Here is a 15,028-nt window from a genome sequence, read left to right as displayed (position 1 = left end):
AGGTTGCCCAGATTGGTGGTGGATGCGCTGTCCCTGGAGACATTCAAGGCCAGGCTGGATGTGGTTCTGAGCAGCCTGGTATAGTTGAAGATGTCCCTGCTCATTGCAGGGGGTTTGAACTAGATGCGCTTTGAGGCTCCCTTCCAACCCAAACTGTTCTATAATTCTGTTTTTCTTCCCCAGATACCATTTTTGGTACGTTTTAGAAAGGAAGCAAGGTCCATCTTGGCTTCAGAAGTATTAAGCTGGATATTTCTCATGTGACTATATAAAAATTAAGCTGAACTTTCTGCATATGACTCACATTGTGCCATGTTGCTGGCTTCCTGTCTCATCTCTACTTAAAAACATATCTTGCAGTGGTATGCACTGCTTGGGGTTTTTTTGCATCTGGTCCACAGCTGTCAAGCTGAACATGGGCTCACTTAGAGCAAAGAATTCTTGTACTTATCATGTAAGTTTTGCCTAGTTTAATTTCAGTAGAGTCTATGTTAAAATATTTATGGGTATCCAAACAATAGAGGGTCTTTTCACTTTTTTTGTTTTGCACATATTTCATAGAATCATTAGGGTTGGAAAGGACCTTAAGATCATCTAGTTCCAACCCCCCTGCCATGGGCAGGGACACCTCATGCTAAACCGTATCACCCAAGGCCTCGTCCAACCTGGTCTTGAACACTGCCAGGGATGGAGCATTTACAACCTCCCTGGACAACCCATTCCAGTGCCTCACCACCCTCACAGGAAAGAATTTCCTCCTTATATCCAATCTAAACTTCCCCTGTTTAAGTTTTAACCCATTACCCCTTGTCCTATCACTACAGTCCCTAATGAAGAGTCCCTCCCCAGCATCCCTATAGGCCCCCTTCAGATACTGGAAGGCTGCTATGAGGTGTCCACGCAGCCTTCTCTTCTCCAGGCTGAACAGCCCCAACTTCCTCAATTCTGTTTTATTTCTACTTATGCCTATATATCTTAAAATTTTCTCGACATCTACTAAATTCAGCATGTTAAATGGTCTCTGTAAAACGTCGTCATCCCAGAATGCAACTGAAGGGGGAGCACTTAAACTATTTTTAAGACTAGGTATTTCGTGATGCTAGACTGACACGGGGGCAAGCTAAAAAACATTTACAAGCAATGAAGTTGTAAAAATAAAGAGGGAAAAAAAATTATAAGATAAGGTGAAATGCAATACCGTGGTATACCAAGAGGCAGATGTGATGTATCTTGAATATTGGATTTGTGCTTAATGTTCATGTTGCTCTGTGCTTGTTCTTGCCTTGGTTACTTGCGAGGCTTAATAATGCAGCTGAAGAATAAAAGTAGCAAAAACAAAAAAATACCTACACTCGTTTTTACACTGTGCCTTTTCTGTTGCCGGATTTCATTTGTGAGTGCTGGTTTTGTGCAGCAACGCAGAACTTGGTGTCAGTTTACAGGTACTGGGTTTTTTTCATAGCCTTGAGTAGCTAGTCCGTCATAGGTCCACCCCTAGACTTTCTTTACTGTGAACCAGCTATTCCGTGCCTCCTCTTCCTGCTAGCGTTCCAGTCCAGAAGTTAAGCAGCTTGAAACTTAAATACTTCCTTAAATTTCCTTCATAACAACTGATATTTAGTCAAGACTGGAAACAATGCTTCGGGTGATTGTGGAATCTGCTACCAATATCCCTAAAACTAAGTTTGGGAAACCAGATCCTATTGTTTCTGTTATTTTTAAAGGTAAGAAAAACTGTCATAAATGTATTGAGGGAGGAGGTTTTCTGAAGGAGGATGCTCTGTGAGAGTATTTGAAAATCTGTGGAAAGTTGTTTTGCTGAAGTTACATCTGATATAAATTTAGGGAAGACTTTTAGTTAGACAAGAGTTACCTGAATGAAATTTGAACTGGGTGGAGTGCATTGGTCTTTTCTGGCCAGCAGTGCTTCTGTTTCAGGATCCACATTTTATAAGCTTTTGCAAAGGCTTAGCCCTTTGCTTTAAAAACCCAAATCTAATTGCATAAATAAATCCTATTTTAATTCTGGTATTGAAGGCTGCCTTGTTTTCCACCTGAAAAATCATTCCTCAGTCTTGATTACTTTGCAGAACCACTGCTCATTGTGTTTTTTTATTTTTATTGTGACTGGTTTCTTATTGTTGTTACCAGCCTGTTGAAAAACAGTAATATCATTACTGAAGGTGTTGGGGTTAATGGTTTCTCTTTTTTGTTCTGTTTTTACAAACTGGATTGCACTTTGAATTTTTGCCTGTTGACATTATTTAAAATAAAGATGTAGGAAGGAAACAACATTTTACACTTTAATTGCTCATCAAATACATACAGGAGAAGGATAAAACTGTATGATAAATCAGCATTTATATGTGAAGCCAGTTATGTTTTACAGTATATTTTACCTGTTGCCATCATTTCCTTATTTGGCTAGAATAAAGGAACTTTATTTCAAATGCTGGTTTATCTTTAAGATGCAGAAACCTCCCAAGCAGTTTTGAATCATGTAATGCATTAAACCAAACTGTAACAGTCATCTTAATTCCTGGTGACTTGGTTTTTTAGCTGTGCACTCAAATTGAAATAGTGTTTCCTGAAGTATGAAGAATCATTGTGGGGGTTTGTTACTTTTAGAAACCAAATCTGAAATCATGACATTTTGCTGGAGGCTGAAAAAGGATGAAGCAGTGCACATCCAGTGTGTTCCAAAATGGAGAGGTTTTGGATACTTTATTTTGGCATCAGAAAGATGAGATGTCATTCCATTTCCTCTCTTTTCCTTCTCTTTTATGAGTTTGTTTGTTTCACTCCCACTGTGTTAGGGCAGGTGGCAGAGCCTGTCTCAGTAGTTTTTGGAACTTGCTAATTCTTAAAATACTGTTTTATTTGCCATGCAAAAAAAGTACTGTTGGGTGGGGTACTGTAATTTCTCTGGTTATTTCCGTTTGTTTCTGCTGCTTCTTAAGCATTTTTGCTCTCTTTTCAGTTCCTTGTCTTTCTCTTGGTTTCCAGTCACAGTTTTGCCTTTCTGTGTTACCTCTGTTCCTGCAATTTCATGCTCCAGAGTTGTTTTTTATCCTAATTGTCTAATTCCTCCTTGTAATCTTCTGTTCCTGCTGTGTGCCCCAATGGAATTCAGTTTTACCTAGTAAATACAAGTTACAGATTTATGTTTTTTCTTTTGCACTGCTGGATTTGTTTCTTAGACTTCAGTTATCCAGACACAGGAACTGGGCAACAGACTGATGGAATGAGTTTATATTTATCCTTTATTTATGTGCTATAACTGGGATTTTTAATGTTCACAAACATGCTTAACCATTGCAGCTTCATAATTGTAACAGTTTTTTAGTAGGATATTTAATTTCTCATTATAACTGTCACTTCTTTTTATGTGGTTTTACTACATACCAACAGTCTGATTTTTTGCCTTTGTCCAGAGTGATTCAAGGGGGGGCAGAAAATACTGGGGTTTTGCCAGCTATTGAGCAGCTCTGATTGGAGTGGAATACCTGGTTGCCAGGTGCAAGGATATAGGGTCATATCTGAAATATGTTGAACTTGTGGCTGTTTATAAATGGTTTTTATATACAGCTTCTTCCCCCTCACCCTGTTAGTGTGTAGAGGTGGGAAACCAGTCTTATTTTTGGGAAGGTGTATGTCAAAGGGCAGCAGTCTTTCACAGTTGTCCATACCTGCTGCAGTTCCTGGGGGGACATAAAAAACACAACTGGGAGCTTATTATCCAGGCTGGGGAAAACTCAGGTATTTTCAGTAGTACTTTGGCCATAGCCTTAAATACATTTTTATGTTCTTATTTGACTGGAGTATTCTTGGAGAAGTCTTGGAGAACAGCGCGCATTTGACAGAAAATTGCTGTGGAAGTTGACATTTTATTAAACAGTTTTATTTGTTGGCTTTTCCACACTATAACTTGCGTAGCTTTTGCTGATGTCAGCTTCAGTAATTTTAAGACTTCAGCTGAAAACACACAGTATCCGTCAGGATTAGACATTTACAGCTATGCCGGGAAGGAAAAGGCCATGATCCTACAACTATTAGTATGTAAGTTACTCGGCACTTTGTATGTTAACACACATACATTACTATAGTTTCATCTATGTATAGAATAGACTTAATCAAGTTTGTGTAATTCAGCTAGTTATAGACTGTACAGTCAGTACAATTAGTACAGTGACATGTATTAGGTACATACTAACAGGCAATAGCTGTTTCTGTGGTGGTATCTTATTTACAATAGAGGAGGGTTGTGCAAGCATTTGACTTATTTTTTCACACATTTGCAGTCCATTGGGATGGACCTTTTATTTACTTTAAGAACAACTCACTGTTCAAAGAACTACACCCTGAGAGTAAACAAGTACTGCTGTCTGGAAGTGGGGGCTGGAACTGCAGAATTCATAGTTTGCTGTCGCTCTACATGAGACAAATTAATATGAAAAACTGTTGCCATTTGTCGAAGTGGCACTAAGTGGTAATGATTAAACCAGTACAATTCTTTGGGTTTGTCGGACATACCGAACTGGAGGAAAATGTGTCAGATTCTTGTCTTTAGGTGTAAAAAATGACAGTCTCTTATACATGCAGTCAGTATAAGGGCATTTAGTGCTTTCAACATTCCTTTTGACTGCCTCATTCAGCTTTATGAATTAAAAAATGGTGTGAAGTGGCATTCTGTTTGATTGGGCCAACTTGAATAAAATCTCTTTTCCCATTTGTGCTTAATCTCAAAGCTTTCCAGCAGACCAGCAGTAGTGCATCGCTATGTTAATTTATATTTCTGGGTGTGAAAGGAAAGCGTATTTGAGTGTAATTATTCCCTAAATTTATGTTTTCTGTTTTGCAGAGAATTCAATTACCCTGTTTAATTTTCTGGGTTTGGAAGGTCTGCCCATTTGATCCTGCAGTTGCTGCCCCTGTGCAGTCTTAATTCTTCAGTCACAAAAGTTTTACAGAAATCTTAGTGAACTGAAATGTGATGTTTTTCTTTAATATTAGGCTCAAGACTGTTCCAAAAGCTAGTATTTGCTTCTGCTATTGGCCATCTGCTGCAATTGATAAAAATATTAGTTAGGATAAAAGAAAAAAGCTAAGATGTAAGCATTGGTTGTTTTGCAGTACTGTAATTAATAATGGAACAATTATTATTTAAACAGCTCATCTTGAATGACTTTTTAACACTGTAATCTCATTGACTATCACTATGTTCTTATTGCATTCATTTCCAATTGAGATGATTAAATGATATGTGGTGCTATAATGCCTCTATCAAGATAAAGCAAATAATGATTACTTTTACAGTACCAATATTATTGTAGTTAGCTTTTAAAGAAGCACATATATAGTGTCCTACCTGTACCCATTATCATTTCTTATTTCTTGGTAGGACCAAACTAAAAATGATGACTGGCCCTATTTTACAGTTTGTTCTGATGTGATTTACAGTCTTGGCTACGATACCTGGATTCATTAGCAACAGAGGAAGGCAGCCTGAGGACCTGAAACTTGTGTGAGCTACTGGAATAACTGGGCGGTCCATTTTATCCCGCTTGACACAGAGGTTTTTTTGGTGGGAAGTAGAAAGTTCTTTGCCAGCAGTTTAAACAAGCAAACAAACAAAAACTCATGGTATGTTAAAACCATGATAAAAAGTGTAATTAAAAATGTCAGTAAAGTGAAGAAAATACGTGTTCGAGGAATGCGACACTGACTAAATTACAACTAAACACAATGTAAGCTGTGTTTTCCAGTGTTTTTCATCCTACTTGCACACAAATGCATAACACAAACAGTTTTTTTCTTAGTATGATCTAGACTATCCATATTTCAGTGGACTCTTAAATCTTACTCTTGTTTTTATGAAAATTAATAGTCTGGAGTGAAAAATTTTACTCCTTATCTTGACTGTTGTTCAAGTCAGGGCTTTCCTTACCATACAAAGTTACATTTGAACTTAGGCAGGGTTCACAGGACCACTAGTTCCATCAGGATCAGGTCTGTGGCTTGCTATCTCCTTTACAAACAGCTGTAACTGTTCCTTTTTTCACCAGCATGTTTTTTCCCCGACTCACAGCTCCTGTTTGTAAGGGAATTTGTAGTATCAGTGCCAAACCCCAGATATTCTGGGATACGAGGGTTTGAAAATGCTTTGTCTCCTATTAGGTAACATTAGATGAAGTTGAATTTCTATTACTAGATATTAATTGGTTCTTTGTTCCGCAAAATGGGTCCACAGCATGGTATGTTATGAAAGCCCTTTCCTTTGTGGTACAGTATGAGTCAATATCCTGTATAAATTGTAGACAATTCCTGTTACAGAAGTGTGAGTCAGTTCTCGCAATTTGCAGTATGGGATGACATTTCTTCTTCCAGTACATCCCACTCTCGTCCAATAAAAAGAACCGCCGCAGTCTGCTGCTTGAACAGTGGGTATGTGACCTTGCCCATGCGGCGTGTCTTTACTCTTGCATCCCAGGTCTTTGCAACATTTTCCTTACACAGTATAGCCATAACTCACAAATCATAAAACTCTTATTACCTTTACTGTAGTCCTTAAATACAAGAAGTGTGTCTGAAATTTAGCCGCCTTATGCTGGCTGGGCATTTTATAGATCAGTAGTTAGTTTACTGACTGTACTTAAATATACTCATTTGTTATCACTAATATTTGCAATTTGTGTTTAGAGAGTTGCATATTTGCCAGTGTTCTTATATGCTTCTGAGTGTCATGTCAAGACTTGTTCTCCATCAGAGCTGTATACATATAGTGCAACCAAAAAGTAAAAATAAAGTTATGGCATGTTACTTGCTTTGAACCTGTTGTAAGAACAGGTTTTTGTTTTCCTTTATAATAGCTGAGGGGGACTGCAAAGGGCCTCTGCAACATTTGAGTTGTATTATTCCTCTCAGGAGAAGGAATTTGAATTGAATGCCACACTATATATAATTTACAGCCCACCCAACTCTCCCATGATTTCTAGGTTGACCGCATGCAAATCTCACCATGAAGTATGGAAAATTTGTAATTTTTAGGCTACAGTAAATGTCAATGATCTGCATAACCTCTGGAAACCATTTTTGTTCAGGAAAGACTGCATTTCTTCTTACATGCATATGTATTTCTGCTAATATTTGCTCATTTAAAGGAGAAAGTGCTGACACTGGAAGCAGATCATAAGAATTTTATTTTTTTTTTCAAAGTGATTTTATTTCAGAGCTACTCACTTAGGAGTATTTTGTAACTTGGACATGGAAAACTTGTAATACATTTTCTTTACTACTGAAGTTCATTACTTTCAGGTTACTGATTGGTTTGATGTCTTTTAGTCGTCTTTGATCATTTTCTGAAGTTGCAGTCAAGGGTCATAAAAGACTGAGAAACCTAAACAGTAATTTTTTCTTTTCAGGAATGCATCTAACTATGCTTAAACAAAACAGAATAAAAAGCCTCAACCACTAAATTGCCAGGGGATGTTTTGATAGTAAAATGTGCAACTACTGGAAGAGGCAAAATGAATGGGACCATTTGGTTTAAAGCTCAAATTTTCTTTTTGAAAAGTGAAAGGAAAAATTGTACTGTTTGTGTAGTGAGTTAGCAAAACCAGATTATCACACTTTGTTTGTATTTGCAGATGAAAAAAAGAAAACAAAGAAAATTGACAGTGAACTTAACCCTGTTTGGAATGAGGTAATTTTTTAATTTGTTTAATCAATTCTTGGTCTTTTGTAAGGTAAAACACTTGTAAAATTCTAAGTCAATTCTGTAGTTGTGAATATCAGTTAGAAAAGGGAACTAGTGGTATGTGTTCTTTCAAGGTGTTAGTAAATACAGGTGAATGGTTTCATCTTGTACCATAGAATCATAGAATAGTTAGGGTTGGAAAGGACCTTAAGATCGTCTAGTTCCAACCCCCCTGCAATGGGCAGGGACACCTCACAATAAACCATGCCACCCAAGGCGCTGTCCAACCTGGCTTTGAACACTGCCAGGGATGGAGCATTCACAACCTCCCTGGGCATCCCATTCCAGTGCCTCACCACCCTTACAGTAAAGAACTTCTTCCTTATATCCAGACTAAACTTCCCCTGTTTAAGTTTTAACCCATTACCCGTTGTCCTGTCACTACAGTCCCTAATGAAGAGTCCCTCCCCAGCATCCTTATAGGCCCCCTTCACATACTGGAAGGCTGCTATGAGGTGTCCACGCAGCCTTCTGTTCTCCATGAATTACAATTCATTAAATAATGCTTTTATGTGGGTATCCGGTGCATTTGTGTCCTATTTTTTGTTCCCTCTGACTTTGAACCAAAGGATATTCAGCCATTGCTACATATATTGATCTTTTATTATATACCACAAATAAACCCTACAGAATTTGAATCATGTATTGAAGTTCCTCAAGGTTTATTTGTAGGACTGGTGATTTTTTTTTTTTTATTTTCAGTAATTTTTCTTGGGAAATGTTTTCTTATTATTTTTTTTTTTCCCCACAACCAGAAATTAAAGATTATTCTTACGTTTTGTAATTAGGAATATGAGAAAACATACAAACATTTGTCTAAATTCAACAGCAATTGTAGTTCAACCAGTATTGCAGGGGAATAGTATCAGATCGAGCTGATGATAAGAAAACACTTACATTAGTGTAAGTGGAACTGCAGAAGAGGTTATGGCTCAGTACTAAATAATTTAGTTCTTTTTCTGTTATTTTTACTAATACGTAGAAAATCAAGAATGTACTATGAGCATTTTTAACTTTTTTTTTTGCAGATGCAAGCTAGTCTGGTCTGTCACTAAAGGCAAAATTTATTTCTGAATAATTTTGTTGCATACATTACCCTGCTGTTAATTAATTTACACATAAATTGTAATTATAATTTGGCTTTGCTCCATTATTTTTGTTCAGATTCTTGAATTTGACTTGAAAGGAATTGCTCTGGAAAATTCATCTTCCCTGACAATTATTGTGAAGGATTTTGAAACAATTGGACAAAACAAGTATGTTCTTTTTTCTTCTTTTCTTCCTTGTTTTTTTTCTTTTCTTTTTTTTTTCTTTTTTCTTTTCTCCAGAATTAAGCACAACTTTCAATTCAAAAGTCGAGGAAAATAATGGAAATGATAGTTACTGAGGGAAATGATGGATGTAATTATATGGTTTCTGATGTAATACATACTTGCAGCCTATAAACCAGTGGGCTTTCCACCCCTCAGATTCAGATTGTTTGATTGTTACTCTCAAGCAAAGTCTCAGCCTTCTTTTTTTGCTTAATAATGCTGAAGCTAAATGAAAGGAACATTTTAGCCATTTAAGGCAGAATTTGGCTAAAATTTAGATCCCTTTACCTATCACTGTCATTTGAAAACCACACGTGCCATGTTTTACTTGGTGTTTGCTTGTAATGAAGGTCCTTGTGTAACTAGGTTAAAGCCACTACAGATACCTGGTGCAGGTTGTCATCTTTCAGAATGGTGCAGGGCAGTATCTACAACTACTGTACATAATAATTATCGAGAAAGTAGTTTTGAAGAGTTCTGAATTGTCATTCTCAGAGCAGAGCTAACACAAACCACCACAAATTACAAAATGCAGTTAAAGTTCTTAAGTGTCTTTTAAAATCTCCCAGAGAGGCTATATTTTGCATCACTTACTTAATTCTTGCCTAGGAAGAGGGAAGCCTCAGTTCAATTTCCTATCTTGTCTGGAGGGATTGAAGTCCTAGACTCATGTCCTGGGAAAATGAGTTATTCATCAGGATATATATGTTGAATAAAATACAAAAAGTGTCTTGGGAACGGAATCTGGTTTTCTGGGTTTTTTTTTGAGTGTCCTAGTTAGTGAAGTCTGTGGAATGCCATGTTCTTCCTGGTCCAATGAACTATGAGTTCTCTGCACAGTCATTAAAAAGCTTAAACTTGACAACAAAAATAACTCCCCAAGATCAGCTTGCAGAACTCTTTTTCGATGTCAGATGTAAGGGTAAATTCTCTCACACTGAGAAGTGAATCTGTCACCAGTTGTTGGTTAAGTGTTACCAGCCTCAGGCTCATTGCATATATGGGAGATTGATAATGCTGTTGCTAACTCTTCTTCTGATTATATTTTGAAAATATTGTTTAAAACTGGATTGAGGATTTTTTTCTTTGTTTGGTGGCTTGGTTTGTGCTTGTTTGGATTGTTGGTTTTTTTTTTTGAGAAAATACGTAGTTTGGTATTAAGAGTGTCTTCTGTGAAAAGTAACCTGAATAATCTCAGCAGAGGAAGAAAATGCATATCTAACTTTCCTTAGAGGAGGACTTCAGAGTGTTCTAAAACTGGAGTGGGAGGCTGCTGAGAACTGCATTTTTTGACATTCATTTCTTGGAAAGGAAAGGCAGAGGCTTCTATCAGTAAAGGATTGAGAGTTTAGGTATTCAGCAGATAGAAGTTTTCTTGATACCCCTAAAATGTAGGAATTTATGGCTCTTCTGTCCTTCACCATTTCTGTTTGGTTAGTGCATGTTAGGCTTGAATCCTGCTCTAAAAGTCTAAACTCTAGCAGTTCGCTATGTATAGCACCTAAATACACAAAATTTGGTTCCACATTTTTCAGACATCTAAATGCTTAAGTTTTAGTTTTGACAAAATCAGATTTTATTATTAATTTTAGAGAACTGCAGATAAGCAGTAGCCATATCTATGTGTGCCTGGAAGATATAACACAAAACACAAATAGATTTAATAATAATTTCATAGATTAAAAAAAAAGCTATGTAGATGATGCCCTTAGTAACATGGTTTAGTGGTGGACTTGGCAGTCCTGGGATGTTGGTTGGACTTGTTGATCTTAAAAGGTCTTTTCCAACTTCGCTGATTCTATGATTTCCTTCAACAAAAAAATGAGAAATACATCTAGTTTTTCCACATATAAAAGAATTACTACAGAAAGGATGCACAAAGTATATGATTTTCTGGATTTTTTCTGTTTAATTTTTTTTTTTTTTCAGTTTAATCTTGCTCTTGAAGACACTCAGAAAGAAGCCACCTTGAATTGAGGCTTCTATCTTTATATAAAAGGCAGTGACATTATAAATAGGTTTTGAGTACCGAAATGCTGTCAGGTGTCCATGTTGGCATTTAAGCATTTTTTGTAGTTTTAGAATCTTACAGAATAGGAATATTTAGTAAGTAAGCATAGAACTAATTAACATGTCTTGTTCAACTGACTTTTAAGAGTGCTTTTTGTATTTTTCAAGCTTTTTTAACATTTTTTAATAAGAACAGATTTATGATTTGTTCCTGTGAATTTGGGTTGATAGGACCTTTTGACTATGGCCACTGGAAAAGATTGTTGCCATGAAAAACGAAAATGGTAAATACAGGAACACAGGAACTTAATTAATCCACATTCTATTAAAAAGCATAATAGATAAACTTTAGTAAAGCTGGAGGGTACTTTTTGTCATTTTGACCTGGACTTTGAGGTTCCTGCTGTATTTATATGATGAAGCAAATACATAACACAGACTTTTAACAAGTTTTATGTGGCTCTGAACAGATGATGATACAGATTTTAAAAAAGCAAATATCTGAAGTTCTGTAGGATTTAAGCTTTAATACCAGAATGAGATGTGTACAGGGTGCCTTAAAGCAATGCATGCAGATCATTTCAATGAAGAAGACATAAATTACTGGCTGAAATTGTTAGCAACCTTTTGTGATCTGCGTGTCATTTTCATGAAATAAACCTGGTCCCTAAAATCAATTGCAGGAAAAGGGTAAGGTATTGGGTGGTGGCAAGCTAATCAGAAAGCTTTTCTTTTGGGTAGTCTACAGCAGGGATAGAGTTTAGTATTTTGTGTTGAAACATGTTTATACTGGAAGCTCTGAGAAAGCCTAGGAGATCCTTCTTAACACACATAAGATAAAGCTTCATCAGTGTGTTTAATCTTTAGCTATCCCATAGTGGTTAAGATCTGCCTATCTCTGCTTAAATTTGTCTGAAAGGGTGAATATATATTTTTAGACAAGCATCACAGAGATTTTACTTAAATTTGTGCAGAAACAGCTTGTTGAAAATGAGACACAATTTCTTTGAAGAAATTCCTAGATTTTAAACAAGGATCTGTTTCTCTGCTGTACTCTTCTGCTCTGTCTTCTCTGTCAATACCAAGTAGTGTTGGCTGCTATCAATTTGAAAGGCAGTATCGTATCACATCACCTTCTTTTTCTTTTTCTTTTTTTTTGGGGGCAAATTTGGATATTTTATGAGACTGAGCCAGGCATGCACTCATGTTTAATGATAGTAGTCCACTTCCATTATTAGCTTTACTACTTTCTGCCTTCTCCCAGTATGTGAATTCAGGTTTTTACAATGCCTCAACAGCTCTGTTGTAAAATCACTGAGTCAAGCCGACACCCTCAGATCTCTCATTCTTGAGATTCCTGTAGGTCGGTAAAGCAGGAATATATTGCATGTCTCTGACTTCAGGGAAATCCCAGAAATCAGAGCTTGATATAGGAAAGCTTGCCAGTAATGACAATTTTTAAAGCGTCAGAAAATAAAGGAAAATGCCTGTTTGTTTTGCTTATAGATGTTTTTGCAACTTACACAAGGATAAGTTATACCACTTATTCTGGGTTCAGTTGAATATGTAAACCAGTAAGATTATTTAGGAAAGTGACTTCCATGTATGGAACTGTCCAAAAATATATGTACAGTACATACCAACGACAGAGCAACACCATCCAAGTAACCCTCTTTCAAAATAAATCCTCGATAACCACCACATATTTGAAGTGTATGATGTGTTTGGAAGGACTGTTGGCAGGGAAACAAGATAAGGGGGTGCAAAGTGGGAAACACATGAGTAGGCTTCCTGACTGTAACAAGATAATAGGAAATGTCATCTTAGATTACAGAAGCACTGTAAAAGCAGAAGAGATTGATATTAATGAACATTCACATTTAGACAAAGGGCCATATGAAAGAGGGAATTTGGAATAAGTTTTCTGCATATTACTTGCATGTAATATGTTTCTGTAGTTCCTGATTCTATTTACTAATACTGAGCTTAAGAGAGATTTGGCCTAGCATAGTTTTGCCATTCTTTCATTGTATTCTCTTTAAATTCTGAAGAAAAAGTTTGTGGTCAGGCACATGCTTGCAGTGCTGCAGCATTGCAAATAGATGCTTGTGTGAAAGTGACACTCCCTTGCTTTGTGTTTTAGTTCAAGTTTGGAAAGTTGGAGTACAATGCCTACCTAAGGTCCTTGCTACTGAGAGCTCTTACATTAACAGTTTAAAAAAAGCAGGGGGGTTAGGGAAGTGAGGGCTGGACATCTAGGGAACTGAGTCACCCAAGAAAGACCAATGAGGAGAAACTACACCATGTCTTTGGTTTTATCTTCTCTCTTCTGGAGGAAAATAACCATAGACTCATAGAACAGTTGGGTTGGAAAGGACCTTAAGATCATCTAGTTCCAAGCCCAACTGCCATGGGCAGGGACACCTCACACTAAACCATGCCACCCAAGGCGCTGTCCAGCCTGGCCTTGAACACCACCAGGGATGGAGCATTCACAGCTTCCCTGGGCAACCCATTCCAGTGCCTCACCACCCTTACAGTAAAGAACTTCTTCCTTATATCCAATCTAAACTTCCCCTGCTTAAGTTTTAACCCGTTACCCCTTGTCCTGTCACTACAGTCCCTAATGAAGAGTCCCTCCCCAGCATCCTTATAGGCCCCCTTCAGATACTGGAAGGCTGCTATGAGGTGTCCACGCAGCCTTCTCTTCTCCAGGCTGAACAGCCCCAACTTTCTCAGCCTATCTTCATAGGCTGAAATATCTCCAGTCCCCTGATCATCCTTGTGGCCCTTCTCTGGACTTGTTCCAGCAGTTCCATGTCCTTTTTATGCTGAGGACACCAGAACTGCGCACAATACTCCAAGTGAGGTCTCACAAGAGCAGAGTAGAGGGGCAGGATCGCCTCCTTTGACCTGCTGGTCACGCTGCTTTTGATGCAGCCCAGAATATGGTTGGCTTTCTGGGCTGCAAGCGCACACTGCCTGCTCATGTTCATTTTCATTTTCTCATCCATCAGTAAGGATTGCTACTGTTATTTCAAGGTAGAAACAACTTCTGCTCAAATGTTCTGCTACCATTCTTTGCTGCAGTGTAGACTAGAAAAACATCAATACATTTCTCAACCAGGCTCCCTCTCTCTGGCTGCACACTCACAAAGCTCCTAACTAGTACAGACTGCTATTCCATGCAGTTACTCCTGACTAATTCTGGGCACCTGGCCCATTTGCTTTGCCCAAGAGGTGACCAAAGCACCCTAATCCCCTCTAGAACAGCATAGCAAAAGATTGCAATATAACCCACAATTTGTAACAACTCCTAGAAAGTAGTATAGCTGTTCATCCAGCCTGTTCTTGTACTGAGGTAGGAAGAGGAGCTCTGTGTTATTTTGTTTTTACACTCTGCCAAAACACTAACTCATTGCTTTGGCATGTTTCTGTAAATAAAGTGAGAAAGAACACTGGAATATTTTTCTATTTCTTTTTTTTCCTGGAGATGGAATTTACTGCTGCATTTACAGGATCACTAAACTTTTGCAGATAGGTTAAATGACTGCTCTTAAAGGTAAAAAGACACAGTCATTGGAAAAGATAAATAAAACAAACCACACTGACATGTATGCAGCCAGAACATCATAGGAATGAACTCGAGAGAACTCATATGATCCATGCTTAGTTAGGTTTTCCAGCATGAAGACATTTGAAAAGAGAACACATCTGTTTTCTATTATGTCTAATACTGTGAGTAGAAAGATTTCAAACTCTCAGAACACAAATCTTTATGCAGTTAAAAACCAAACCAAACCAAAAAATCCCAACCCCATAACTTCAGTTGTCGCTTTGAAGTTAAGGTACAAAAATGTTAACAGGAAGTTACAATTGTGTCTGAGTGAAGTGATTTTCATTCTATTTGAAAGAGAGTTGGGATTATGTGTTTCCCTATGTTCTTTAC

The 15,028-nt window shown here is 37.4% G+C and overlaps 1 protein-coding gene across 4 annotated transcripts in view; it reads left to right on the top strand.

Annotated features, from left to right (window-relative positions):
- Window positions 1-1,495: 1,495 nt before the first annotated feature.
- Window positions 1,496-15,028, top strand: part of MYOF (myoferlin) — a 72,939-nt gene continuing 59,406 nt past the window's right edge. For 3 of the 4 annotated variants that reach the window (XM_062619444.1, XM_062619443.1, XM_062619445.1), the window contains exons 1-3: window positions 1,508-1,724; window positions 7,647-7,702; window positions 8,921-9,012. In XM_062619444.1, the coding sequence (XP_062475428.1) occupies window positions 1,637-1,724; window positions 7,647-7,702; window positions 8,921-9,012 (236 nt within the window). In that variant the 5' untranslated portion in view covers window positions 1,508-1,636. Of the gene's footprint in view, window positions 1,725-7,646; window positions 7,703-8,920; window positions 9,013-15,028 lie in introns of all 4 variants that reach the window. The other variant, XR_009964983.1, reaches the window with a different exon arrangement.

This window comes from Pezoporus occidentalis, unplaced genomic scaffold, assembly GCF_034315485.1.
Source record: "Pezoporus occidentalis ecotype Australia unplaced genomic scaffold, CSIRO_AGI_Poc_V1 ctg210, whole genome shotgun sequence".
NCBI classification, from domain to species: Eukaryota; Metazoa; Chordata; class Aves; order Psittaciformes; family Psittacidae; genus Pezoporus; species Pezoporus occidentalis.
Note: the sequence above shows the minus strand (reverse complement) of the source record. Positions and strands in the feature narration are given on the sequence as shown.